Genomic DNA, 27,093 nt, shown 5'->3' on the forward strand with positions numbered 1-27,093 from the left:
AAAGCTCTGTTCAATGGTATTTAGCGAAGGCTAACGTAATTTTAGAAGATTCTGTTACACATATGTCAAGAAATAAAATTATGAATTTTGTGTTTTAATGCTTTAAGATTCACATTAGAGATGCTCTGGACATCAGGTAAAACTATCCGTGCACACAATACCGCAGGAGAATGCAACCTACGGGTAAATAACAAGGACAGACACAGATAACACTTCCAAATACCAAACGAATGGAGATAACAGAAATGTTGTAAACGCACTTTAAAAATACAGTCACTCAATATAAAACAGAAGGACACAACGTAAACATAACTTGTGGTTTATGTATGTGTGTGTGTGTGTGTGTGTGTGTGTGTGTGTGTGTGTGTGTGTGTGTGTGTGTGTGTGTGTGTGTGTGTGTGTGTGTGTGTGTTTGTGTGTGTGTGTGTGTGTGTGTGTGTGTGTGTGTGTGTGTGTGTGTGTGTGTGTGTGTGTGTGTAGCACAATATTCGAACAGTCCAAATAAAAGTCTCTTTTTTTTCTCAAGAGACAAAACGTGACAATGAAAGTCACGTAGGTTTAAAAAAAAAATCAAAAGCACATTATATATCTACAATTGCGGATACAGGTCAAACCCAAAGCGTCTCATAACTGGAATCACACGGAGCGAAATAACATCATAAATGTGCAAGCATACACGATACACGATACTCTATGCGACTTACTACACAAAGACTGCGTGACCCGCGTGAAACGCTCGATAAAACATCCAGTGCAGACAGACAATGTAAGGTGTTGAATACTGCGAAGGACTCACACACTTCCACACACTGCGACAAAGGACAGGCACACTCAATGTGATCATAAATATAGCTATTCTGATGAACACGTGGGGGAATTCGGAGGCTGTGATTGGATGGTCTCTCCTGATCATCAAAGCATATTGCTGCGGAAGTCGGCCATTTTTCTCAATATCCAAAAGCATATTGAGAAAAATGGCCGACGCATGGTTCCGGTTTACGCATCTGTACCACGCGGCGATGTTTCTATCGACAACAGCATACACTGACAACTTAAAAAGCTGTTTCAACAACTGTGTTGTGAAATCGAATGCACTTGGAGTCAGTTTTTCTTCCAAAGTCAGAAAGCGTGTAGCGGTGTGCATGTCTGCGCGAACATGATGCGCGTAAGAAGTTTCGGTCTGCTATCAAAACCTGAGATCAACGCATCGACGCAAAAACTGTCATTTTGTAAGTTTGGAACAACAAATCAAGGTCATAACAGCTATATAATCGCTATTATGTTTTCAGCGTAGCAATAGGGTCCGATATTTAGACTCGAACAAGACAAATGCGACTCGTCTTCGACTCGTCGCATTATACTTGTCTCGTCTAAATATCGGACCCTATTGCTACGCTGAAAACACAATAGCTGTTAATATGTACACACACAATATTGCCCCTATTTAGGCACTGAATATAGACTTTTATGCAAGCGACGTATTGCAGCGACAAATATATCCAAAATACCACGCAATTTTGTTAAATACATTTACACGCGGTTTGTTTTGTAAAGAACACAATACTCGGCAAACATTGACATTAAGTTTTAACGCAGTAGAGAATGTGATAAACTGATCATGAAGTAAAATCCCTCATCGAGAGAAAGAGAAAGAGAAACATCACAACACAAACGGAACAGGGCAAGCAGTGTGTAACTCACACACCGCAAGTCTAGCTAGCTCCCTCAGTGTCCCTCAGCCATAATCGATACTAGCAAAAACACGGTGTGTCAACTGATTCCGTTCGTCCACCGGATGTTTCCGTTCATCCGCAGGATGTGTCCGTTCATACAGCCCCATTTTCGTCACTTGCTTCGGGAAAAACGTTGTGGTAAGTCGTGTGAGCAGCGCGCTTGTGTGATATTGAAAGAATAAGGTAGCGAAATGGTTGGGCTATGTGTACAATAAGTACCAAGGTGCTAGTGAATCCTAATAATAACACACGCGGGCCGAACGTAGCAAAATTGCCTGATTTTTTTAACATTTTCTTGTTTTTCTCGCTCTGTTATCGAATCCGACCCCTGATTTGCACATGATCACCAAAACCATTGCCTGTTACGACATTTCGCTTGAACAGAAGTTTATAGAAACCCATGGCTTGTGTACAAACACTTGTCTTTTGAAAACATACAGATTCCGTTCATACCCCATGTTTCCATTCGTACAAAAGTGCATGTTTCCCTTCGTACGAAAAGCGTTTCCGTTCATACACATTCGTCAGATCAGAGTGAAACAGGCCCCCACTGCAAGTTCTGTGTATTCCAATCGTCTTCAAATAGCACAAAATACGAATGCGTGTGATATTGGACCTATGTGAACCATAAGACGAATTGAATTTGCAAAAAACAGTTTTGTGTCCGTTCGTACTGATTTTGACGGGAAAATGTGTCCGTTCGTACCACTTTCATCAAATTGTTTCCCTTCGTACGCTTTTCATGACGTTTGTGATTTTTGGTAGAAAGCTTGTGCAATTAGCATTTTAATACCCCTAATTCGACTTATGTATAACCCATAATGCATGTTGTTCATGAGTGCAACAACACGCGACTGTGCCGACTTTTCTGGTGCAATACCATCCCTGTTTAAAATCTTACTGAAGAGCAAACATTTTGATGAGTGTGTCTTCTTCCAGTTTCCTTACACAATGTCATTTCAAAGATCTAAACTTATGTGAAACCTGTTCAAAATATGCTTTCTGCAAGCTAAACCTAGACATTCAGTCTTTTAGCATTTTCAGATTTTTAATTACCAAACTTTTTTATCATTTTTTAAGCTTTGAAGCTGAAATGCAATTCATAGTACGGGGGTTGCCTGGCTAAAGTTTTAAAATCAATTTGATAAAAAAAAATGAGAGTGTGACAGTGCGGCCTCAACTTTTACAAAAATTCGGATATGACGTCATCAAAGACATTTATAAAACAAGTCGCGTAAGGCGAAAATACAACATTTAGTCAAGCTGTCAGAATGAAACTGAAGGCAATGCAATTTTTCAGCAAGACCGTATGCTCGTAGCATCGTCAGTCCACCGCTCATGACAAAGGCAGTGAAATTGACAAGAAGAGCGGGGCAGTAGTAGCGCTGAGAAGGATAGCACGCTTTTCTGTGCCACTCTTCGTTTTAACTTTCTGAGCGTGTTTTTAATCCAAACATATCATATCTATATGTTTTTGGAATCAGGAATAAGATGAAAGTGCTTTTATTTTGATTTCGACAATTTAATTTTGATAATAATTTGTATATTTTTAATTTTCAGAGCTTGTTTTTAATCCAAATATAACATATTTATATGTTTTTAGAATCAGAAAATGATGAGGAATAAGATTAACGTAAATTTGGATCGTTTGATAAAATGTTGGTTTTTTTTTTACAATTTTCAGATTTGTAATCACCAAAGTCATTAATTAATTTTTAAGCCACCAATCTGAAATGCAATACCGAAGTCCGGCCTTCGTCGAAAATTGCTTGGCCAAACTTTCAATCAATTTGATTGAAAAATGAGGGTGTGACAGTGCCGCCTCAACTTTTACAAAAAGCCGGATATGACGTCATCAAAGGTATTTATCGAAAAAAAGAAAAACACGTCCGGGGATATCAATCCCAGGAACTCTCATGTAACATTTCATAAAGATCGGTCCAGTAGTTTCGCTCTACACGCACGCACACACACACACACACACACACACACACACACACACACACACACACACACACACACACACACACACACATACACACAAACACACACATACACCACGACCCTCGTTTCGATTCCCCCTCTATGTTAAAACATTTAGTCAAAACTTGACTAAATGTAAAAAACAAATGAATAAAATGCTGGGGATATCATACTCAGAACCCCTCATGTAAAGTTTAAATGAAGATCGGTCCAGTAGTTTTCTCTGAATCGCTCTACACATACACACACACACACACACACACACGGCGCGAACCGTCATTTTCACAGTACGCAAAGCTTGTCAACTTTGATGAGTAAAAGGTTTCAACAAATTTGGGTTTTCTGTTTCATTTTTTAGAAACTACAATGCCTTTTGATAATTTCAAGCCACATTTGGAATTCCTGAGAGGATTTGTTGCGACACCAGATGAGATATTTATCCCCTACCTTCTAAACGTAAAGTTTTAGGAAAATGCCAAAAAAACATTTTTCTTTAAATATTCATGATAACTTCTCACTGTTTTCCAATCAATTAACAAAAGTAATCACATTGACGACCAAAACAGTTCATTTTTCCATCTTTTAACAGAACTACAACATTATTATCTTTTCAAGACTGAAATGTAAAAAATAAAACAAACACACACACACACACACACACACACACACACACACACACACACACACACACACACACACACACACACACACACACACACACATAAACCACGATCGTCGTTTCGATTCCCCATTTATGTTCAAACATTAAGTCAAAACTTGACTAAATGTAAAAAGGACTGATAGAGCCTGGATAATGTTTTTTCTTGATTTGTCTAAATTCTGCTCATGATTATCACAGGTGAAGCAAATGGCATGATAGGAGTAAATACAAATGTACACGTTACTTAGTTCAGTCTTAGTTGCAGTGCTGCAAAGCAAGCACAACTGCACAAATCAATCTTCGTTCTTATCAAAACACCCAGAAAGCTCCGTCACTGAACACATTACTGAAAAGGGTACGAAGGGAAACAATTTGATGAAAGTGGTACGAACGGACACATTTTCCCGTCAAAATCAGTACGAACGGACACAAAACTGTTTTTTGCAAATTCAATTCGTCTTATGGTTCACATAGGTCCAATATCACACGCATTCGTATTTTGTGCTATTTGAAGACGATTGGAATACACAGAACTTGCAGTGGGGGCCTGTTTCACTCTGATCTAACGAATGTGTATGAACGGAAACGCTTTTCGTACGAAGGGAAACATGCACTTTTGTACGAACGGAAACATGGGGTATGAACGGAATCTGTATGTTTTCAAAAGACAAGTGATTGTACACAAGCCATGGGTTTCTATAAACTTCTGTTCAAGCGAAATGTCGTAACAGGCAATGGTTTTGGTGATCATGTGCAAATCAGGGGTCGGATTCGATAACAGAGCGAGAAAAACAAGAAAATGTTAAAAAATCAGGCAATTTTGCCACGTTCGGCCCGCGTGTGTTATTATTAGGATTCACTAGCACCTTGGTACTTATCGTACACATAGCCCAACCATTTCGCTACCTTATTCTTTCAATATCACACAAGCGCGCGGCCCACACGACTTACCACAACGTTTTTCCCGAAGCAAGTGACGAAAATGGGGCTGTATGAACGGACACATCCTGCGGATGAACGGAAACATCCGGTGGACGAACGGAATCAGTTGACACACCGTGAAAAAGAAAACACATTTCCCGGAAACAGAAAGTGAAAACTTTCCCGAATGATTTTCCACACTCAGCGTTATAAGCAACAAGATTGGACGTATATATACAAAAACAAAACGATTTAACAGATAAAGAACACACTTACCTGCTGTGAGGAGCACTGAAACACTGTCAAGGTATAAAATGCCTGTTGAAAATCACATACTCACAGGACGGTGGGCGTGCCAAACAGAGGTCACATGAATGTGCGCGAATCAAACAGGCGCATGCTCTCAACATTTCAATGCAGACATTTGCGAAAGAGTTCACCATCGTTTGCTGGATGTAAGGAAGCACACACACAGCCCCCACGGTTTCTTCTTCTTCTTCTTCTTCTTCTTCTGCGTTCATAGGAAGAAACTCTCACGTGCACTCGTGTATGACCGTTTCTACCCCGCCATTTACGCCGTTCTCAAGGAATGCATATGCTTGGTATTTTAGTGTTTTTATAACCCCCCGAACTCTGACATGGATTACATAATTTTTTACTAAGTGCACTTAGTGTTTGTCTTGTGCTTGCGTGTACACACGAAGGGGGATAATTAATGCACTAGCAGGTCTGCACATTAGTTCACATGGGAGACCGGACAAATCTCCAACCTTAACCCACCAGACGGGGACGGGATTCGAACACTCACACTTACGTACGGCAATTGCGCCCGTTGCCCCCACGGTGTAATGAATATGTCTGTTGAATTCCACACACAATGTCAAGAGTGGGTTGCAGTATGTCTTCACACACACACACACACACACACACGCACACACACACACACACACACACACACACACACACACACACACACACGCACGCACGCACGCACGCACGCACGCACGCACGCACGCACGCACGCACGCACACACACACACACACACACACACACACACACACACACACACACACACACACACACACACACACACACAAAGAGTGTGTATCCCATACACAGACAGACGCATGCTTTTCAAATTTGAAAGAAAGACGAGGAATTTTGCAGAACATGTACACTGTGCCAACCAACAGAATTAAAAAGCAGTTTATTGACATCAAAGAACAGCCTTAGTGGATTGTAAACCATCACACTGTTGTCCTAGTATGCTAGCTGTGCAAGTTACTTGTAGGCTCAACTGTGCGGCGTCACCACTACACATGCCTGCAACGTGCATATTATTTACAGTGCCACCCTGTATTAAGGCTAGCGTCTATAGCTACCTTTTGAAAAAAGTGATAATACATTCTGTAAAGCAAAGTTTATATGTGTGTGCGTGCGTGCGTGTGTATGTGCGTGCTTGAGTGCGACCAAGTATAACACGCCTCGACATATATACTGTACTTGTTCTTGTCAAAATACCCGACCCTATCTCCAAGCTGAAAACACGATAGCTGTTAACATTGCAATAGAACAGTCTAAGATGATATCAGCACAGCTTCCACTTCTCTTTAACACATGTTCATCACGGTGAGGTTAAGAAAATATCTGTACGTGTCTCAACACAGTATCATATCAACCGTCCTTTCAGCAAAGTTTTCAAAATGTCACCGTTCCTGTCAGACAAAAGGTACTTCTGGTTAGGTTTGTCTCTCTGGAGGGGAGTCCAGTCGTCAGCTCAGGATGTTTCTCTACATGGCTGGCACGTGGTCGAGAGTTATAGGTGTGATGTCATATGTCTCTAACGTCAGGCACTGGGCTGTGGTTCTCTGTGTTCCGCTCTCAGCCAAGGTGTGTCGGGGGAAGAACGGACGCCTGGCAATTGAGTATGGGCCTGCATTGAGAATGCTTTCATTTGGAAATACACACAAACACACACACACACACACACACACACACACACATACACACAAACACACACACATACACCCACACACACACACACACACACACACACACATATATATATATATATACAGAGAGGAAGAATTGTGGACAGAGACTCACCTGTAAATATTGCCAACACAGCTCAAAGAAAGCAAAGCAGGGCGTGGGAACAGTGGTGGCGATGACTCCCCGATCACTGCCGTTGACCCACAGGTGGAGCTCTGCCTTGGTCGTCACCATCACTCCCACACGTGTTCCCTCCGACAGGTCTAATGTTGCTTTGTTCAGGTTGTTGTTCTCCTGTTGACATCATGTTGTTTTCATTCACTCACATGTGTGTGTGTGTGTGTGTGCGCACGTGTGTTAGTGTGTGTGTGTGTGTGTGTGTGTGTGTGTGTGTGTGTGTGTGTGTTTGTTTGTTTGTTTGTTTATTTGTTGCTTAACGTCCAGCCGACTACGCAGAGCCATATCAGGACGAGGAAGGGGGGGATGAAGGGGGCCACTTGTCAAGCGATTCCTGTTTACAAATGCACTAACCCATTACTTGTGCCCCAGCAGGCTTTAGTAAAACTAAATTAATACCTACTGGAAGATTACCAGTTTCCAGTATGTTAAAATAGGCTTAACCTATCTACTGCTGGACTTACATCAGAACACTAACAGATTAAACTATACATGAATCGCGAGACAAGCGGCAAGAGAAGAGATTTTTGGAAAAAATACAAGTGAATGAGCAAGAAGGCAGAAAAAAGAAAATAATTCATGAAGAAAAAGAGAGCATGACAGGAAAGAGGAACCAACAATCTAACTAACAGCAAACTAGAAAGCTCCTGCGGTTCCAAAAACAGGAGGGGCCTTTAATTTCATAACCGCAGTGCCCCACTGCGGGTGTGTGTGTGTGTGTGTGTGTGTGTGTGTGTGTGTGTGTGTGTGTTAACAAAAATGTTGCCTTAATGACATCCGACAGCGATTGACCCCAAAAATCAACGTCGCTAATAAATTGGCTTACATTTTGTATCTGATACTTTCTGTGTGTGTTGAAATAGGTTTGACTAGAATATCATAATGTTAAACTTCCTGAAGCTATACTTATATATATTTTTTGACATGGCAGATGGTGAACACTTTAAAACAGCGCTTTATTTCACTCAACTTACATATTTTTCAGAGTACTATCACTTTTACATCTCCTGATGCTATTTTTCAACATAAGGGTAATGGTACGTTTTGAAGGTCTGTGCAAATATGTCACGGTCAATGTTTTTCTCTTTTTTGCTTATGCGGTTGTGGGGACTCTGCTCTGCATACTGTCATTTTGTGGTTAAAATAGATCGGACGCGTCAGAAAATATGCACATGCGAATTAAGAAACTGATCTAATTTTAGCCCACGAAAACGTCACGTAATTACGCTATTTCCAGCCATATCGGATAGACACGTTACAATATTTCGAACGTAAACACATCATTGCCAGAAACGTAAACCAGGGATTAATACCACTTCCAATATAGGCAATGTGGTTGTAACTGTTCGGTCAGAAACTCCATTAAATTACCCAACCCGCGTTTATCTCAATCTTGGCATGACATCATATTCACATGTCTGTAACATAAAGTCTGTCCGACTGATTTCTCTATTTTTCACACTTGTTACAGCACGTTCTAAAAATATCCCAGGCATAATATTAGTGAAATCGACTGTTTGTGTCGATCGGTGTGGCTTAAAAAAGGTTCCCTGAACACACTTGTATATTCTAAACATTATTATTTTAAAGACAAAGCCCACATAACTTTGGCAAAAATCCCCAACACATTTTCTGTTTTCCTTTCTTGTAACCAAAAATTGGTATCAAAAAGTGTCGTAACTTTAAAATGTAGACATATATATCATGCAGCGTATGATACACACTAACGAGCAAAGTTGTGTCAACATGACCTTACTGTGTGTCCACGGTTGTACACAGCACCACTGATGACAACAGCCTCACTGCCCCATCCATTGAAAGCTGTGACAGGCAGACGGAGGTGATCGGGATCAGTCAGCACCACTCCACACGGCAGGTAGCGGTTAATGTACCGCGGGTCTAGCTTGTCTATTCGGATCTGCACACAATTCCGTTTCTGTTACAATTTAACTTCAAATGTTGTTTTGTTTAGGGATCTGAGTGTTTGTACATGTTGGCAGACAGACAACGACAATGACAAAGACAAATGCAATTCTTTATTTAACAATGGTAATAGAGTATGAAGTAATATATTTTTTTTATAAGGGAACCGGAGACGGACACACAGACAAAAAGGCAGACAGGCAGACAAACAAACAAACACACACCCACACACACATACACACACACACACACACACACACACACACATACATACACATACACACGCACACACACACATACACACACATACACACACATACACACACACTAACACACATATATACACGCACGCACACACACACACACACACACACACACACACACACACACACACACACACACACACACACACACCTCATACAACACGTCGGGCACCATGGGCTGGTCAGCAACAACAATACCATCGTTCCAACCCTTCACTGTCTCTGCTGTCAGACCGTCGTTGCTCAGTACAATGTACTTCCCGTGGTTTGTGTGAAAACGCCACCCAAGGTTCTGCATCACACACCTTTAATCATTCACTAGTCAAAAACCCAAAGTGACTAATGACCAGATGCAAACAAAACCAAATCATTATATTCATCAAAGCAGATGTTTGTGTAACGTATGCAAAGTACCAACATTGAATCGTCAAAAGTAGCAGGGAATAAAGAAAATATCGTAGCTAGACTGTGACAAAATAGCGTTTGTTTCTACCAACGTTTCTCATCATTTGTATTTAGAATGCTGCATCGCCATATCAACTTTGAAGAAATACACGTTATTTGTTGAACAAGTAAAGTTGAAATGATTTTATCAATGCAGGCATGTTTTATTTTAATGAACACTTATTCCAATTTTGAAGTTTGATAATGGTGGTATTTTCTCTGTTTCTATGGTGCTCGTCTTAACAAGTACACATGTTAGTGCTCTTCGCAAGGAATCCAATAACAATATAAACATTTTCATTGTGTAAACTAAATGCGACGGCGTTTCTGTATATTAGTCACCTGTTCACAGGCTGACAATCAGAGGGTAAAAATCAACAACAACAACAACAACAACAAAACCGATTATAGAATGATGTTCTCACCTGAACAGGACCGACAGACGCAGGGCTTATCTTCACCTGACCAAGCTCCGACAGTTCCTTCCCAATACGCGACACAGCGGCAGCGTCCATGATCAGCGTTACCATGGAAACCGATTTCAAGTTCGCTCGGCGTTGACCACAAGTGACCAGTATGTCCTTCACACGGTCCCTCAAAGCACGAGTGACGTCACACATCCCTTTATTGGTGGACCCTCTGGTGGTGCGATCAGCAACACGTCGGTGTGACGTCAGCCTGCCTCGATGATCCAACAAGGTGACCTTGACGGCTAAGACTGTGTCCCTCACCTTGGCCTTGGCATCGAGCGTCATCTTCTTCAGACGACGCCTGCATTCCTTGACGGAGTTCTCTAACTGGTCACAGGTCCTATCGATCTCAGCAACAGCTTCCTGCACCACTTTCTCCGTGGCCTCCAGGTGGCGCTCCAACGCTGCCACAGCTTCTTCCAGCTGCTGCTCTTCCGTCAGCAGTGACGTCACCATCTGACTCAGCTCGTCACGTGACTTGTCTGCTGCTTCCGCCAGTTCCGTCAGGTCCGGGCATGCGCGGTGCTTGGCGCTGGCACACAGGTGGCAAATGGCGGCCCCGTGAGTGGGACAGAAGAGCTCGCAGGGTTTGCTGGTGTGCACACTGCAATGGTCAGGCTGACTGGCGGCTAGCTCTTCCGCTGTCATGCTGGACAGGTCTTCCACCTTGTGGTGACTGGACACAGAGAATTTGGTGTGTAGGTCGCTGCAAGCCTGGCACATCATATCGTCACAGTTGAGACAGATGGACACTGCCGCTGACTTGCATCCTACACACACGTGATCCTGGCTCAGTACACGTGTACTCTCCACCAGCGCTGCCATGGCGACGTCATCCGGTAAGGCGTCCACCACCTCCTCCCACCCCTTCGTCTTGCTTTTCTCTTTGGGGTCCGCGATGGCGCCCCTGCAGAGCGGACAGAGGGCCTCGGGGTTGGAGGCTAGCCAGGAGAGAAGACAGTGGCGACACAGGACGTGAGCACAGGGCAGCAGTTTGGGGTTCTTGAACAGCTCGTGACACACGGAACATTCTGTCTCAGTGTCCGCTGAACTTGTGTCAGCTGCTGTTGCCATGGTTACAAGTTAGTCCTGATGGAGCAACACACACAAGACTATGTCAATGCACAGAACAAAGGTCTAACAAAATGAGTGTAAAGGGGTAACAATTCCAACAGATCCAACCACCAGCGCAATACAATACAATGTCGGTACATCATACCAAATAATAAGAACAACAACAACAACGACAAAAACAACATCAACATCAACAACAACAACAACAACATCGACATCAACATCAACATCAACATCAACAACAACAACAACAACAACAGCAGAAGCAACAACAACTACATTTGTTACAGAAAAGAAAGACTTGTCATGCTTAAAATATGTCAGCGTAAAGCTTGTCGGTTAGACACAATACATTGTTCTGAGGCCAGGTGTCTGTAAATTAAAGTAAAAAAAACAAAACAAAAAAAGTACAATACTTGATTAATGCTCTGTTCAACGAAAGAAAAAGGACAGGCAAAAGCCGGAACACTATCAATCCCTACTAAAATGTCAGAACCCCAGTTGTCTCGTCCAGCGTCCCACTACCAGATAATGGTTTGTTCCTTGCCCTCATCCTCCCGCGTTGATGCTACCTTCGAACATCAATGATATGTTTGTGAAAATGTTGTAAGAGCACCGGTGTACAACTGACAAAAACGCGGAAACTGCAGGATGTTTTATATGTACACATCTGTGGATCCAGATTGCAACTTCGATTGTACAAATTATCGATACATAGTATGCTTAAGTGCAAGAAACACGTGCTCTGCTCTTGACATAAAATGCGGTTTATCGCAACGTTCCCACCCATATCTATAGATATAGGTGGGAACGTTGCGATAAACCGCATGTTATGTCAAGAGCAGAGCATGTGTTTCTAGCATTTAAGCATATACTATCTATCGTGGTAGATATGTTTTCGTGGCTCAATGTTTCAAAGCTCTGTTCAATGGTATTCAGCGGAGCCGAGGCTAACGTAATTTTAGACGATTCTGTTACACATATTATGTCAAGAAATAAAACAAGAGGCGAAGCCATCAAGGCTCACGTAAGAAATCGACAAACAGTAACACAAACTCAATCACTCCGTCACACACACACACACACACACACACACACACACACACACACACACACACACACACACACACACACACACACACACACACACTCACACACACACACACACACACACACACAGAAAGAGCATAGGTGAAACTGTGCAAGAAAGCGAGACACTAGATCTAGATCTGTCTGTCTGCATGTAGCCTACTTACAAGGACACGACTGCCAACTAGTCTCGGCGCGCTCAAAATAATAATGACCGAGACTTTCAGTACTTCCTTCGCGTGACGTCTAACCCTCTTACGTCATAATGTGACGTCAATGTAATGTGACGTCTTCAAATGTTAGAGTTTCTACCACAGACATACACACGCACAGACGCACGCACGCACGCACGCACAGACAGACAAAGTTACGATCGCATAGGCTACACTTACGTGAGCCAATTATGCATTGTGTGTTTTAATGCTTTATGGTTCACATTAGAGATGCTCTTGGACAGCAGGTAAAACTATCCGTGCACACAATACCGCAGGAGAATGCAACCTACGGGTGAATAGCAAGGACAGACACAAATAACACTTCCAAATACCAAACGAATGGAGATAACAGAAACATTGTAAATGCACTTCAGAAATACAGTCACTCAATATAAAACAGAAGTAAACAACGTACACATAACTTGTGGTTGGTGTGTGTGTGTGTGTGTGTGTGTGTGTGTGTGCGTAAGTGTGTGTGTGTGTATGTGAGTGTGTGTGTGTGTGTGTGTGTGTGTGTGTGTGTGTGTGTGTGTGTGTGTGTGTGTGTGTAGCACAATATTCGAACAGTCCAAGTCTTTTTTTTCTCAAGAGACTAAACATGACAATGAAAGTCACGTAGGTTTAAAAAGAAATCAAAAGCATATATATCTACATTTGCGGATACAGGTCAAACCAAAAGCGTCTCATAACTGGAATGAATCACACGGAGCGAAATAAAATCATAAATGTGCAAGCATACACGATACACAGTTTAATCTATAGGCTACGACTTGTGACACAAAGACTGCGCGCCCCGCGTGAAAGGCTCGATAAAACATCCAGCACAGACAGACAAGGTAATGTGTTGAATACTGCGCAGGACTGACACACTTCCACACACTGCGACAAAGGACAGGCACACTCAATGTGATCATATGCGTGCACCTACAATATTGCCCCTATTTAGGCACTGAATATAGACTTTTATGCAAGCGATGTATTGCAGCTACAAATATATCCAAACTACCAGGCAGCTAGTTTTGTTAAAAACATTCACACGCGGTTTGTTTTGTAAAGAACACAATACTCGGCAAACATTGACATTGAGTTTTAACGCAGCAGAGAATGTGATGAACACATTCTGATCATGAAGTAAAATCCCTCATCAAAAAAGAGACATGAGAAACATCACAACACAAACAGAGCAAGGCAAGCAGTGGTAACTCACACACAGCAAGTCTAGCTAGCACCCTCAGTGTCCCACAGCCATTATCGATTCAAGCAAACAGAAAACGCATTTCCCGGAAACAGAATGTGAAAACTTTCCCGAATGATTTTCCACACTCAGCGTTATAAGCAACAAGATTGGACTATATAAACAGAAGATTTAACACATAGAGAACACACTTACCTGCTGTGAGGAGCACTGAAACACTGTCAAGGTTTAAAATGTCTGTTGACAATCACATACACACAGGACGGTGGGCGTGCCAAACAGGTCACAGGAATGTGCGCGAATCAAACAGGCGCATGTTTTCAACATTTCAATGCAGACATTTGAAAAAGAGTACACCATCGTTTGCTGGATGTAAGGAAGCACACACACAGCCCCCACGGTTTCTTCTTCTTCTTCTTCTTCTTAGGCAGAAACTCCCACGTGCACTTGTGTATGGCCGTTTCTACCCCGCCATTTACGCCGCTTTCAAGGAATGCATATGTTTGGTATGTTAGTGTTTTTATAACCCCCCAAACTCTGACATGGATTACATGATTTTTACTAAGCGCACTTAGTCTTTGTCTTGTGCTTGCGTGTACACACGAAGGGGGATAATTAAGGCACTAGCAGGTTTGCACATTAGTTGACATGGGAGACCGGACAAATCTCCAACCTTAACCCACCAGGCGGGGACGGGATTCGAACACTCACACTTACGTACGGCAATTGCGCCCGTCGCCCCAACGGTGTAATGAATATGTCTGTTGAATTCCACACACAGTGTCAAGACTGGGTTGCAGTATGTCTTCACACACACACACACACGCACACACGCACGCACGCACGCACGCACGCACACACACACACACACACACACACACACACACACATACACACACACACACACACACACACACAAAGAGTGTGTATCCCATACACAGACAGACGCATGCTTTTCAAATTTGAAAGAAAGACGAGGAATTTTGCAGAACATGTACACTGTGCCAACCAACAGAATTAAAAAAAGCAGTTTATTTACATTACAGAACAGCCTTAGTGGATTGCAAATCATAACACTGTTTTCCTAGTATGCTAGCTGTGCAAGTTACTTGCAGGCTCAACTGTGCGGCGTCACCACATGCCTGCAACGTGCATAGTATTTACTGTGCCACCCTGTATTAAGGCTAGCGTCTATAGCTACCCTTTGAACAAAGTGATAATACATGCTTTAAAGCAAAGTTTATAATGTGTGTGCGTGCGTGCGTGTGTATGTGCGTGCTTGAGTGCGAACAAGTATAACACGTCTCAACATACTGTACTTGTTCTCGTAAAGATACCCGACCCTATCTCCAAGCTGAAAACACGATAGCTGTTAATATTGCAATAGAACAGTCTAAGATGATATCAGCACAGCTTCCACTTCTCTTTAACACATGTTCATCACGGTGTGGTTAAGGCAATCTCTGTACGTGTCTTAACACAGTATCATATCAACCGTCCGTTCAGCAAAGTTTTCAAATGTCACCGTTCCTGTCAGACAAAAGGTACTTCTAGTTAGATTTGTCTCTCTGGAGAGGAGTCCAGTGTTCAGCTCAGGATGTTTCTCCATGTGGCTGGCACGTGGTCGACAGTTATAGGTGTGACGTCATATGTCTCTTACGTCAGACACTGGGCTGTGGGTCTCTGTGTTCCGCTCTCAGCCAAAGTGTGTCGGGGGAAGAACGGACGCCTGACAAATGATTATGGGCATACAGTGAGTATTCTTTCATTTAGAAATACACACACACACACACACACACACACACACACACACACACACACACACACACACACACACAGGGACTCACTACCAAACACACACACAAACACACACACACACACACACACACACACACACATGGACTCACTACCAATGACACACACCCACACACACCCATACATATATACAGAGAGGAACACAAACTGCAAATGAGACAGTCAGTCAGCCAGAAGAATTGTGGACAGAGACTCACCTGTTTATATTGCCAAAACAGCTCAAAGAACGCAAAGCAGGGCGTGGGAACAGTGGTGGCGATGACTCCCCGATCACTGCCGTTGACCCACAGGTGGAGCTCTGCCTTGGTCGTCACCATCACTCCCACACGTGATCGCACTGGCAGGTCCCATGTTGCGTCATTCATATTGATGCTCTTCTGTTGACATCATGTTGTTTTGATTCAGTCACATGTGTGTGTATGTGTGTGTGTGTGCGCACGTGTGTTAGTGTGTGTGTGTGTGTGTGTGTGTGTGTGCGTGTGTGTGTGGTTATGTGTGTGTGTGTGTGCCAGTGTGTGTGTGTGTGCGTGTTAAAACAAAAATGTTGCCTTAATGACATCCGACAGCGATTGACCCCCAAAATCAACGTCGCTAATAAATTGGCTTACATTTTGTATCTGATACTTTCTGTGTGTGTTGAAATAGGTTTGACTAGAATATCATAATGTTAAACTTCCTGAAGCTATACTTATATCTATTTTTTGACATGGCAGATGGTGAACACTTTAAAACAGCGCTTTATTTCACTCAACTTACATATTTTTCAGAGTACTATCACTTTTACATCTCCTGATGCTGAGGGTAATGGTACGTTTTGAAGGTCTGTGCAAATATGTCACGGTCAATGTTTTTCTCTTTTTTGCTTATGCGGTTGTGGGGACTCTGCTCTGCATACTGTCATTTTGTGGTTAAAATAGATCGGACGCGTCAGAAAATATGCACATGCGAATTAAGAAACTGATCTAATTTTAGCCCACGAAAACGTCACGTAATTACGCTATTTCCAGCCATATCGGATAGACACGTTACAATAATATTTCGAACGTAAACACATCATTGCCAGAAACGTAAACCAGGGATTAATACCACTTCCAATATAGGTAATGTGGTTGTAACTGTTCGGTCAGAAACTCCATTAAATTACCCAACCCGCGTTTATCTCAATCTTGGCATGACATCATATTCACATTTCTGTAACATAAAATCTGCCCGACTGATGGCTCTCTTTTTCACACTTGTTACAGCACACTCTAAAACTATCACAGGCAAAATATTAGCGAAATCGATTGTTTGTGTCGATCGGTGTGGCTTAAAAAAAGTTCCGTTAAAAAAACTCTTTTATATTCTAAACATTACATATTCTAAAGACAAACCCAACATAACTTTGGAAACAATCCCCAACACATTTTCTGTTTTCCTTTCTTGTAACCAAAAATTGGTATCAAAAAGTGTCGTAACTTTAAAATGTAGACATATATATCATGCAGCGTATGATACACACTAACGAGCAAAGTTGTGTCAACATGACCTTACTGTGTGTCCACGGTTATACACAGCACGACTGATGACAACAGCCTCACTGCCCTCACTGCCCCATCCACTGTGAGCTGTGTCAGGCAGACGGAGGTGATCGGGATCAGTCAGCACCACTCCACACGGCATGTAGCGTTGTCCACACAGGTAAATCTTGTCTATTTGGATCTGCACACCATTCCGTTTCTGTTACAACTGTTTTATGTGCTGTGATCTAAATGGTTCAGACATGACACATTTACTTCACACACACACACACACACACACACACACACACACACACACACACACACACACACACACACACACAAACAAACACACACATACACAGCTATACACAAACACACACGCACACGCTCACACGCACGCACGTACACACATGCACATATACAAACACACACAAGCACACACACACACACAAACGCATGGACTCACGCACGCACACACACACACACACACACATACACGCACGCACGCACGCACGCACACACACACACACACACACACACACACACACACACACACACACACACACACACCTCATACAACACGTCGGGCACCATGGGCTGGTCAGCAACAACAATACCATTGATATTACCCTCCACTCTCTGTGCTGTCAGACCGTCGTTGCTCAGTGCAATGTACTTCCCGTGGTTTGTGTGAAAACGCCACCCAAGGTTCTGAAACAACCAGACATCACAAACATTTAATCATTCACCAATCAACAACCCAAAGGGACTGATGACGAGATGCAAACAAAACCAATTCATTATATTCATCGCAGCAGATGTTGTTGTAACGTATGCAAAGTACTCAAAGTGAATCGTCAAGTGTATCAGGGAATAACGAAATTGTCGTATCTAGACTGTGACAAAATAGCGTTTGTTTCCTACCGACGTTTGCCATAATTTGTGTTTAGAATGCTGCATCGCCATGCCAACTTTAGAGAAATACACGTTATTTGTTGAAAAAGTAAAGTTGAGATAATTTTATCAATGCAGGCATGTTTTATTTTAATGAAAACTTATTCCAATTTTGAAATATGATAATTATGGTATTTTCTTTGTTTCTTTGGTGCTCGTCTTAACAAGTACAAATGTTGGTGCGCTTCGCAAGGAATCCAATTAAAATATAACCTTTTTCATTGTGTAAAGTAAATGCGACGGCGTTTCTGTATATTAGTCAACCGTTCACAGGCTGACTATCAGAGGGTAAAAATCAACAACAACAACAACAACAAAACCATTATAGATGTTCTCACCTGAACAGGACCGACAGACGCAGGGCTTATCTTCACCTGACCAAGCTCCGACAGTTCCTTCTCAATACGGGACACAGCGGCAGCGTCAATGATCAGCGTAAACATGGAAACCGCCTTCAAGTGCGCTCGGCGTTGACCACAAGTGTCCAGTATGTCCTTCACACGGTCCCTCAGAGCACGAGTGACGTCACACATCCCTTTATTGGTGGACCCTCGGGTGGTGCGATTAGCAACACGTCGGTGTGACGTCAGCCTGCCTCGATGATCCAACAAGGTGACCTTGACGGTCAAGACTGTGTCCTTCACCTTGGCCTTGGCATCGAGCGTCATCTCCTTCAGACGACGCCTGAATTCCTTGACAGAGTTCTCTAGCTTGTCGCAGGTCATGTCGATCTCAGCAACAGCTTCCTGCACCACTTTCTCCGTGGCCTCCAGGTGGCGCTCCAACGCTGCCACAGCTTCTTCCAGCTGCTGCTCTTCCGTCAGCAGTGACGTCACCATCTGACTGAGCTCCTCACGTGACTTGTCTGCCGCTTCCGCCAGTTCCGTCAGGTCTGGGCATGCGCGGTGCTTGGCGCTGGCACACAGGTGGCAAATGGCGGCCCCGTGGGTGGGACAGAAGAGCTCGCAGGACTTGCTGGTGTGCACGCTGCAGTGGTCAGGCTGACTGGCGGCTAGCTCTTCCGCTGTCATGCTGGACAGGTCTTCCACCTTGTGGTGACTGGACACAGAGAATTTGGTGTGTAGGTCGCTGCAAGCCTGACACATCATATCATTACAGTTGAGACAGATAGACACAGCCACTGACTTGCATCCTACACACACGTGATCCTGGCTCAGTACACGTGTACTCTCCACCAACGCTGCCATGGCGACGTCATCCGGTAACGCGTCCACCACCTCCTCCCACCCCTTCGTCTTGCTTTTCTCTTTTGGGTCCGCGATGGCGCCCCTGCAGAGCGGACAGAGGGCCTCGGGGTTGGAGGCGAGCCAGGAGAGAAGACAGTGGCGACACAGGACGTGAGCACAGGGCAGCAGTTTGGGGTTCTTGAACAGCTCGTGACACACGGAGCATTCCGTGTCACTGTCCGCTGAACTTGCTGCTGTTGCCGTTGCCATGGCAACGAATCCGTCCTGAAAGGAACGACGCGAAAATATAAGAGTCAAGAAAAAAAGGTACGATACAATACAATACAATTTCGGTACATCATACAACAAAAACAACGGCAACGACAAAAACAACAAAAACAACAACAACAACAACAGCAATCTGCAGAAGCAACAACAACTACATTTGTTACAGAAAAGAAAGACTTGTCATGCTTAAAATATGTCAGCGTAAAGCTTGTCGGTTAGACACAATACATCGCTCTGAGGCCAGGCAGGTGTGTAAATTAAAGTAAAAAAAGGCAAAACAAAAAAAGTACAATACTTGATTAATGCTCTGTTCAACCAAAGAAAAAGGACAGGCAAAAACCGGCACACTATCAATCCCTAATAAAATGTCAGAACCCTGGTTGTCTCGTCTAGCGTCCCACTACCAGATAATGGTTTGTTACTTGCCCTCATCCACCCGCGTTGATGCTCCCTTCGAACATCAAGGATAATATGTTTGTGAAAATGTTGTAAAGGCACCAATGTACCACTGACAAAAACGCGAAAACTGCAGGATGTTTTATATGTACACATCTGTGGATCCACAGACTGCAACGTCGATTGTACAATTTATCGATACATATTATGCTTAAATGCAAGAAACACATGCTCTGCTCTTGACATAAAATGCGGTTTATCGCAACGTTCCCACCTATACTGTTCAAAAAAAGAAACGCATAGTTGCTACTTGCCAAATTTGTTTTATTTTTCGAAAAAATTAACAGAAAATCCAATATTTAGATTATTTGTTTGAAATTTGGTATGGACACAGTTGAATGCACACACAGTTCATTTGCATCTTCAAATCAATCAGTCAATCAATACGATTGGGTGCCGAGGCAGTCAAGTCAGTAGGGGGTGTGACTGCCTTGAGCAGCAACAACTGCCCGGCACCTTCTGGGCATGGACTGGATCAGATGCCGGATATCTTGCTGTGGGATGGTGTGCCACTCCTCCTGAAGTGCCTGCAATAGATCGCGGTGATTTGCCGGCGCTTCTTTTCGCCTGCGCACACGTCTGTCCAATTCATCCCAGAGGTGTTCTATCGGGTTCATGTCTGGCGACATGGATGGCCAGGGAAGCACCTGGACATGGTGGTCGGTGAGGAACTGGGTGGCGAGTCGTGCTGTGTGCGGGCGAGCGTTGTCCTGCTGGAATATGGCATCCTGGTCAGCCAGAAGAGGAAGGGCGTGTGGGCGCAGAATTTCCTCCACGTATCGCTGGGCAGTTATGCGCCCTTGGACGTGCACCAGGGTGCTCCTTCCAGCGGTATTGATCGCCCCCCACACCATGACGCCTCCACCACCATGAACGGGTGCCTCATCCACACAGTTGGGCGCGTAACGTTCGTTTACTCTCCGGTAGACCCTCCTCCGACCATCATGTCGCTGGAGCAGGAAGTAGGACTCGTCGCTGAACCACACGTGTCTCCAGTGATTCCGGACGGTCCAGCGAAGGTGCTGGTTGCCCCACTGCACTCGGTTCTGGCGATGGCGGCGGATGAGGACAGCTCCTCTGTGAGGTCTGCGAGCTCTCAAACCCGCTTCATGCAGGCGGTTCCGCACGGTCTGGTCCGATAATCGGTGTGGCCCGGGGAGAGCCTGGACAGAAGATGAGGCCGACAGGAAACGATTCCGGAGGTGGCGGAGCCGTATGAAGCGGTCGTGAGCAGCAGTTGTCGCCCTTGGTCTTCCCGCTCGTGGCAAGTCAGCAACGGAGCCAGTGGCTTGAAACCTGACCCACAGTCTACTGATGGTGCTCTGGGACACGTGGAAGTGCCTGGCGATTGCACTTTGACTTTGGCCTGCTTGTAAACGACCCAATGCAATTTGGCGGTCTTCTCTGCTCAATCGGGCCATCTTTCGTCGCTGAATTGTCGTCTGATTTCTTTGTGGCGAACAATCCGCTTTTATGGGTTTTGGAAGACATGGTGAGAGCTCAATATTCCCCGAGTTTCACGAGATTACACTGAAGCATGACGAGTGGTCATGCCAAATGAGGAATTTTGACATTGTAGCCACTGATAACGCATGCGTCACGTGCAGAGCTCACTTGTGGCAATGGACGAAAGGTCGACGACCAGATAAACATTTTCTGCAGTTTGGTGGATATCCTTGTAGCCATATAACTAAATTAACCAAATATTACAAGCTATGCGTTTCTTTTTTTGAACAGTATATATCTGTAAGCTGGTGGACATGTTTTCGTGGCACCATTTTTCAAATCTCTGTTCAGTGGTATTCAGCGGAGGCTAACGTAATTTTAGAATATTCTGCTACACATATATATGTCAAGAAATACAATTATGCATTTTGTGTTTTAATTAATGCTGTATGGTTCACATTAGAGATGCTCTTGGACAGCAGGTAAAACTATCCGTGCACAAAACACCGCAGGAGAATGCAACCTACGGGTTAATAACAAGGACAGACACAGATAATTCTTCGAAATACCAAACGAATGGAGATAACAGAAACATTGTAAACATTGTAAACGCACTTCAAAAATACAGTCACTCAATATAAACCAGGACACAATAACAATAATAACAATAACAGCACTTTATTGTCCATTAAAATATTACATAAAAATGGAAATTTTTCTTCGGCACACCCTGTCTGCCTGTAAACGATTATAACAACAATTGTATAGGACGACACACATAAAACATAAAACATAAAAGGGATACAATCAAATATGATATTGCACTATGTAAATTTACCCTCTCATATCACAGGAGTTGGGTTTCACAGCCGAGTAATCACATTACAAATATTTCCCACACACCTTCACATGTACACATTGTTTGTTTTTTCCCAGCCGACCAGCCTCTACGTGATGCGAGAAGAATTTAAAATGGTGACTGCAGAAGGCAGGAATGACTTTTTAAACTGATTTTTTGCGTGCCAAAGGGACCTTATAACGTTTACCTGAAGGGAGAATTTCGAAACAGGGGTTGAGAGGATGGATCGGATCACGGACAATTTTGAGAGCTTTCCGCTTAATGGCAGCTTCGTAGAGACTGGTCAGCTGTCGTTGGGGTTGCCCAACAAGCTTGCTAGCCGTCGCAACAATGCGGTGGAGTTTAGCTTTGTTTTTAACATTTGTGGTACCATACCATGTCACAATGTTAAAAGTCAGTAAACATAACTTGTGGTTTATGTGTGTGTGTGTGTGTGTGTGTGTGTGTGTGTGTGTGTGTGTGTGTGTGTGTGTGTGTGTATGTATGTGTGTATGTGTATGTGTGTGTGTGTCAGTGTGTCAGTGTGTGTGTGCGTGTGTGTGTGCGCGTGTGTGTACGTGCATACGTGCGTGCGTGATTTTACTTAATTTGTTAACATGATTATGTTATATATGAATACGACAACATGAAAAGAAATGTTTAAAAAGACGAGGTGAATGGTGGAACTTGACGCACACATACCTAAAGCCGCATTGTTCAACAGGGAAGTGCATTCTAAATGCACTGCACGATATCATAATCTGTGGGACTTGCTACACACAGACGGCGTGCCTCGCGTGAAACGCTCGATAAAACATCTAGCACAGACAGCAAGACAGCGCTGTACACAAAATGGGACTTACACACAGACACACACTGCGATAAAACATATCGTACAGACAGCAAGACAGCGCTGGACACAACATGGGACTGACACACAGACACACACATTTAAAGACATACTTAAACATATCATGTTCACCCTCAGGCCTACTTATTCTCTGAGGATGAACACTCTTCTGCACAAGCAGGTTCTTAATATTTCGTAATAAAGTACGTACCGTGCTTTGTTACAGTGTTTCTATGTCTAAAAACACCGCATATCTATTCAAACGACACTGTCCAAGGTATCTCACCGTTATGATCGATTCAAGCAAACCGAAAACACATTTCCGGGAAACAGAAAGTAGGAACTTGCTCAGTTGTTATCCTGCATCTTGCTTCATCCACACGTCCCAGCGACAAGGAGGGCCTGTCTAAGAAGCGGAGATTAGCAGAGAACACACTTACCTGCTGTGATGAACAGTACACAGCCCCCACGGTTTGAAATAAGTGTTACAATACACAGGTAGAAAGAACCAAGACCGTGTCGCAGTGTGACCGTGTAATGTCGTGGCGTCAACACAGCGGATTGTAGGCGTGTCAAACGGGTCACGTGACTAAATGTCATCAAACAGGCGCTTGCTTTTGATCTTATAGTAAAGAAGGTTTGCAAAAGAGCACTAAGTTACCTACTGTGATTAATCACCCAAGGGTTCATGGGTTTTTTTCCTTTTTTTTACTTCACAGTCAGAGCCAAGACTGGATACTATAAGATGTTTGATGGGTTGTTGACAGACCAGCTTTTTTGTCGGTCCGAGGGGGAGCATATCGTCTTTTGTTTCATATTTATTGACCAAGGCCGGAGGCCGCGGTCAATAAATATGAAACAAAAGTCGATATGCCCCCCGAGGACCGACAAACAAGCTGGTCTGACAACAAACCGCCAAACATCGTTTTTGTCATCATTTTGGTTGTGAGAAAATAAGTGCACAATCAACACAGGGAGCCATGCTTTGAAACACGAGTTCCGTTTTGATAACCACACGAGTTCCGTTTTGATAACCACTGGCAATCAAAGCTGGCGTGTGAAAGCAACTTTCTGTGATTTTGAGTTCATAAAATGTTGGGATAAATATGTCAGGTTTGAGGATGCACAGTTCTGTAGGTTCATCTCGGTATTCCACCCCCTCGGCTTTCAGTTGTAAATGTTCTGCGCGAACTTAGAATTCGGTTTCATTCTAGAATGGACCGGGTCCAGGTTGGAATTCTAACCCTGCGCAAGTACAGGGGTGCCATTCTAGAATGAAACCCTTGTTGCTGGTCCATTCTAGAATCGGCCGTGCGCAAGGTTGGAATTTGGGTCCAAGTTGGAATAGTCATTTCAGTTAGACTATCACACAGCCAAAGCCACAAATGTGGATTTTCTGTTTGTTTTTGTTTTTTGTGTTTTTTTTTTTTTTTTTTTTTCGGGTTTTTTACACTTTACTCAAAGACATCGTGAATTGGGATTGTGATGTTCTGAAAGTGATTACGATTTTGAGAGACACTCAGCACTGATCGCTACGAACGGAAATTTCCGGACTGACAGTGTTTTGCCGATCTCGCTTGTAACTTTTAATCTTATTCATATACATGAAGTTGGTCTTCTGAATTGTGAAGATAAAGTCTTTAGCTTTGTATCGATATATAATATGACTATATAGTTTGAGCGAGGGAAAGGCTTTTTTTTTTTAACTAGCTTTAACGTTCTATCAGGCATGCGCCTCTTAAGAACGGTGCTGCTTTGACCACAAGACTCGCAGCCATAGCAAACCCCTCGTTATGAGCGCCGGCCACAACAAAAGCAATTGGCTGCGGTGGGCCCCACGAAAATCGGCAAAGGCGAGGCTAGTTTCATAGAAAATCGTCTCTGTTTTCTCCAAAATGACATATCATCCCATAACTGGCGTTTGTATTTCGACATAAGGTCTTGTGGCATCTAATCATCGATTTCATTCTTTCATTTGATTCATTTGTGAACGCTGAGCTTCGAGTATTTATGCTTTTCAGGGAAAAATTTTGAAAATTCTGACTTTCCACAGTTATTACGGAAAATCAAGCTTGTCAATCAAGATGCTGTGAATTGGAATGTCATTACTAATCATTAGTTGACCTCTGGCTCAAGTGGTGTCATCTTGCTACACGGTTGAATTGCAATTCGTCAATCTCTGCCGTCACTGGGCACTGAGAACGTCAGGAGCCTGTATTTTTTTCAAGGGCAATTAGAGGTTATTTGAAAGTATGACATGGTATAATGTTGTGATTTTGGAGAGAAAAATTAATTGACTGTCATTGCAATGAGGCTTGGTCAGAAATAAAGGGTATTCACTGATTTTAAGCTACAATTCAGTTGCTTGGAAATGACAGACCTCCAATCCATTTGTAAATCAAGTGAACTCTCTTGAATGATTGGTACTTCCTCTACAAATAAATGTGCACCAGGATATAATTCTTGGAACTTTGTTCTTTCGTGTAGTAGTAATGCAGGGTTGTAGGAGTTTGAAACGTGGGCATATCACAGTTTGGAAGGTAGGGATTCTGATAGATTAAATAAAACAGGCATGAAAATTCTCCGTATTTTCCGTATTTTCCGTATTTTTGAAAAAAATAAACCGTATTTTTTTTTATTTTCCGTATTTTTCCCTTTTTTTTTCTTTTTTTTTTCTTCTTTTTTTTTCCTAGTCATAGTTATAGTAAAATAGTTTTGGGGCCATGTTTGAATCCAATTTTAAGGCTCAGATAGCCCCAGATTGCACCAGATTGCACCCTTGGAAAAAAAAAATTTACGGGGACCCCCCTAGAAATCTTGGCGCTTCGCGCCTGCGAAACTTGGCGCTATGCGCCTGCGAAACTTGGAGCTACGCGCCTTCGAATTTTGTTTTCAGTATTTTTTTTTTTTTCAGTTTTCATGCCTGATAAAAACTGTCAAACTTTTAGGCATATAATTCCCCTTTGAGAGTATTTGTTGTGGTAGTACTACTACTATGAATTGCTTTCAATGTTTTCCCATAATATTATAAAACCAGACAAAAGTTGTTGTTGATTTCTGTTTTTGTTAATGTCAACTTTTTTTAAACCTGTGACAACAGCTCTATAACTCACTCTGTCCTTCTGTTGGTCTGTCTGTCGGTTAGTCGGTCTGACCGTCTGTCTGTCTGTCTGTCAAAAAAATTGTCAAAAAACCGGACAAGTTCCGAGAGGGAGACAGCGCTGACATTGCAAGCGGCCGCAACCGGCTCTCATCACAAAAACAACTGCCCTGCAAACATTACCGCCCTGGTAGTCATCACTGGTGTGTTCAAGTATGGACTTGCTTTCATCATCACTGACCGAGGTTACAGAGACAACTTAATCTGCTGCACTCACGTGCTGCCAAACACTGCACTCTCCGCCCTAAACATGTTCATTCAGGTGTAGGATCCGGTTCGGTCCCCCCTCTGAAGTAGTCCCCCGGGGGACCAATTCGTGGCAAAAACTGCTCTATAATGGTCCCCCCTTAGACATCCAGCCTCGTTTTTCTTTGGCATTCAAGCCATTTTCAATCTATATCTTCGTCCGGTATTATGTAGTGCACAGACAGCAATCTCTTTGTTTGACTATATTTT

The 27,093-nt window shown here is 43.2% G+C and overlaps 2 protein-coding genes and 1 long non-coding RNA gene across 7 annotated transcripts in view; all 3 read right to left on the bottom strand.

Moving 5' to 3' along the window:
* LOC138976318 (E3 ubiquitin-protein ligase TRIM71-like) overlaps positions 1-818 on the bottom strand; it is a 7,215-nt gene extending 6,397 nt beyond the window's left edge. For both annotated transcript variants that reach the window (XM_070349172.1, XM_070349171.1), the window contains exon 1: positions 705-818. The gene's annotated coding sequence lies outside the window, so the exon portion shown is untranslated. The remainder of the gene's footprint in view (positions 1-704) is intronic.
* A 5,673-nt stretch (positions 819-6,491) lies between these two features.
* LOC138976317 (uncharacterized) overlaps positions 6,492-27,093 on the bottom strand; it is a 37,538-nt gene continuing 16,936 nt past the window's right edge. The window contains exons 1-6 of one of the 4 annotated variants that reach the window (XM_070349167.1): positions 23,918-24,042; positions 18,751-19,884; positions 18,029-18,169; positions 17,490-17,657; positions 7,406-7,585; positions 6,492-7,232 (exon numbers count right to left, since the gene is read on the bottom strand). In XM_070349167.1, the coding sequence (XP_070205268.1) occupies positions 7,146-7,232; positions 7,406-7,585; positions 17,490-17,657; positions 18,029-18,169; positions 18,751-19,869 (1,695 nt within the window). In that variant the 5' untranslated portion in view covers positions 19,870-19,884; positions 23,918-24,042 and the 3' untranslated portion in view covers positions 6,492-7,145. Of the gene's footprint in view, positions 7,233-7,405; positions 7,586-9,224; positions 9,387-9,805; positions 9,947-10,523; positions 12,342-14,336; positions 14,525-17,489; positions 17,658-18,028; positions 18,170-18,750; positions 19,885-23,917; positions 24,043-27,093 lie in introns of those variants that run through there. The other 3 variants (XM_070349168.1, XM_070349169.1, XM_070349170.1) reach the window with 3 other exon arrangements.
* LOC138976343 (uncharacterized) lies at positions 15,338-16,335 on the bottom strand. Its single transcript, XR_011458949.1, has 2 exons — positions 16,154-16,335; positions 15,338-15,870 (listed from the first exon to the last, which is right to left on the bottom strand). It is a non-coding gene; the product is annotated as an uncharacterized lncRNA (long non-coding RNA).

This window comes from Littorina saxatilis, linkage group LG9, assembly GCF_037325665.1.
Source record: "Littorina saxatilis isolate snail1 linkage group LG9, US_GU_Lsax_2.0, whole genome shotgun sequence".
Classification (NCBI taxonomy): domain Eukaryota; kingdom Metazoa; phylum Mollusca; class Gastropoda; order Littorinimorpha; family Littorinidae; genus Littorina; species Littorina saxatilis.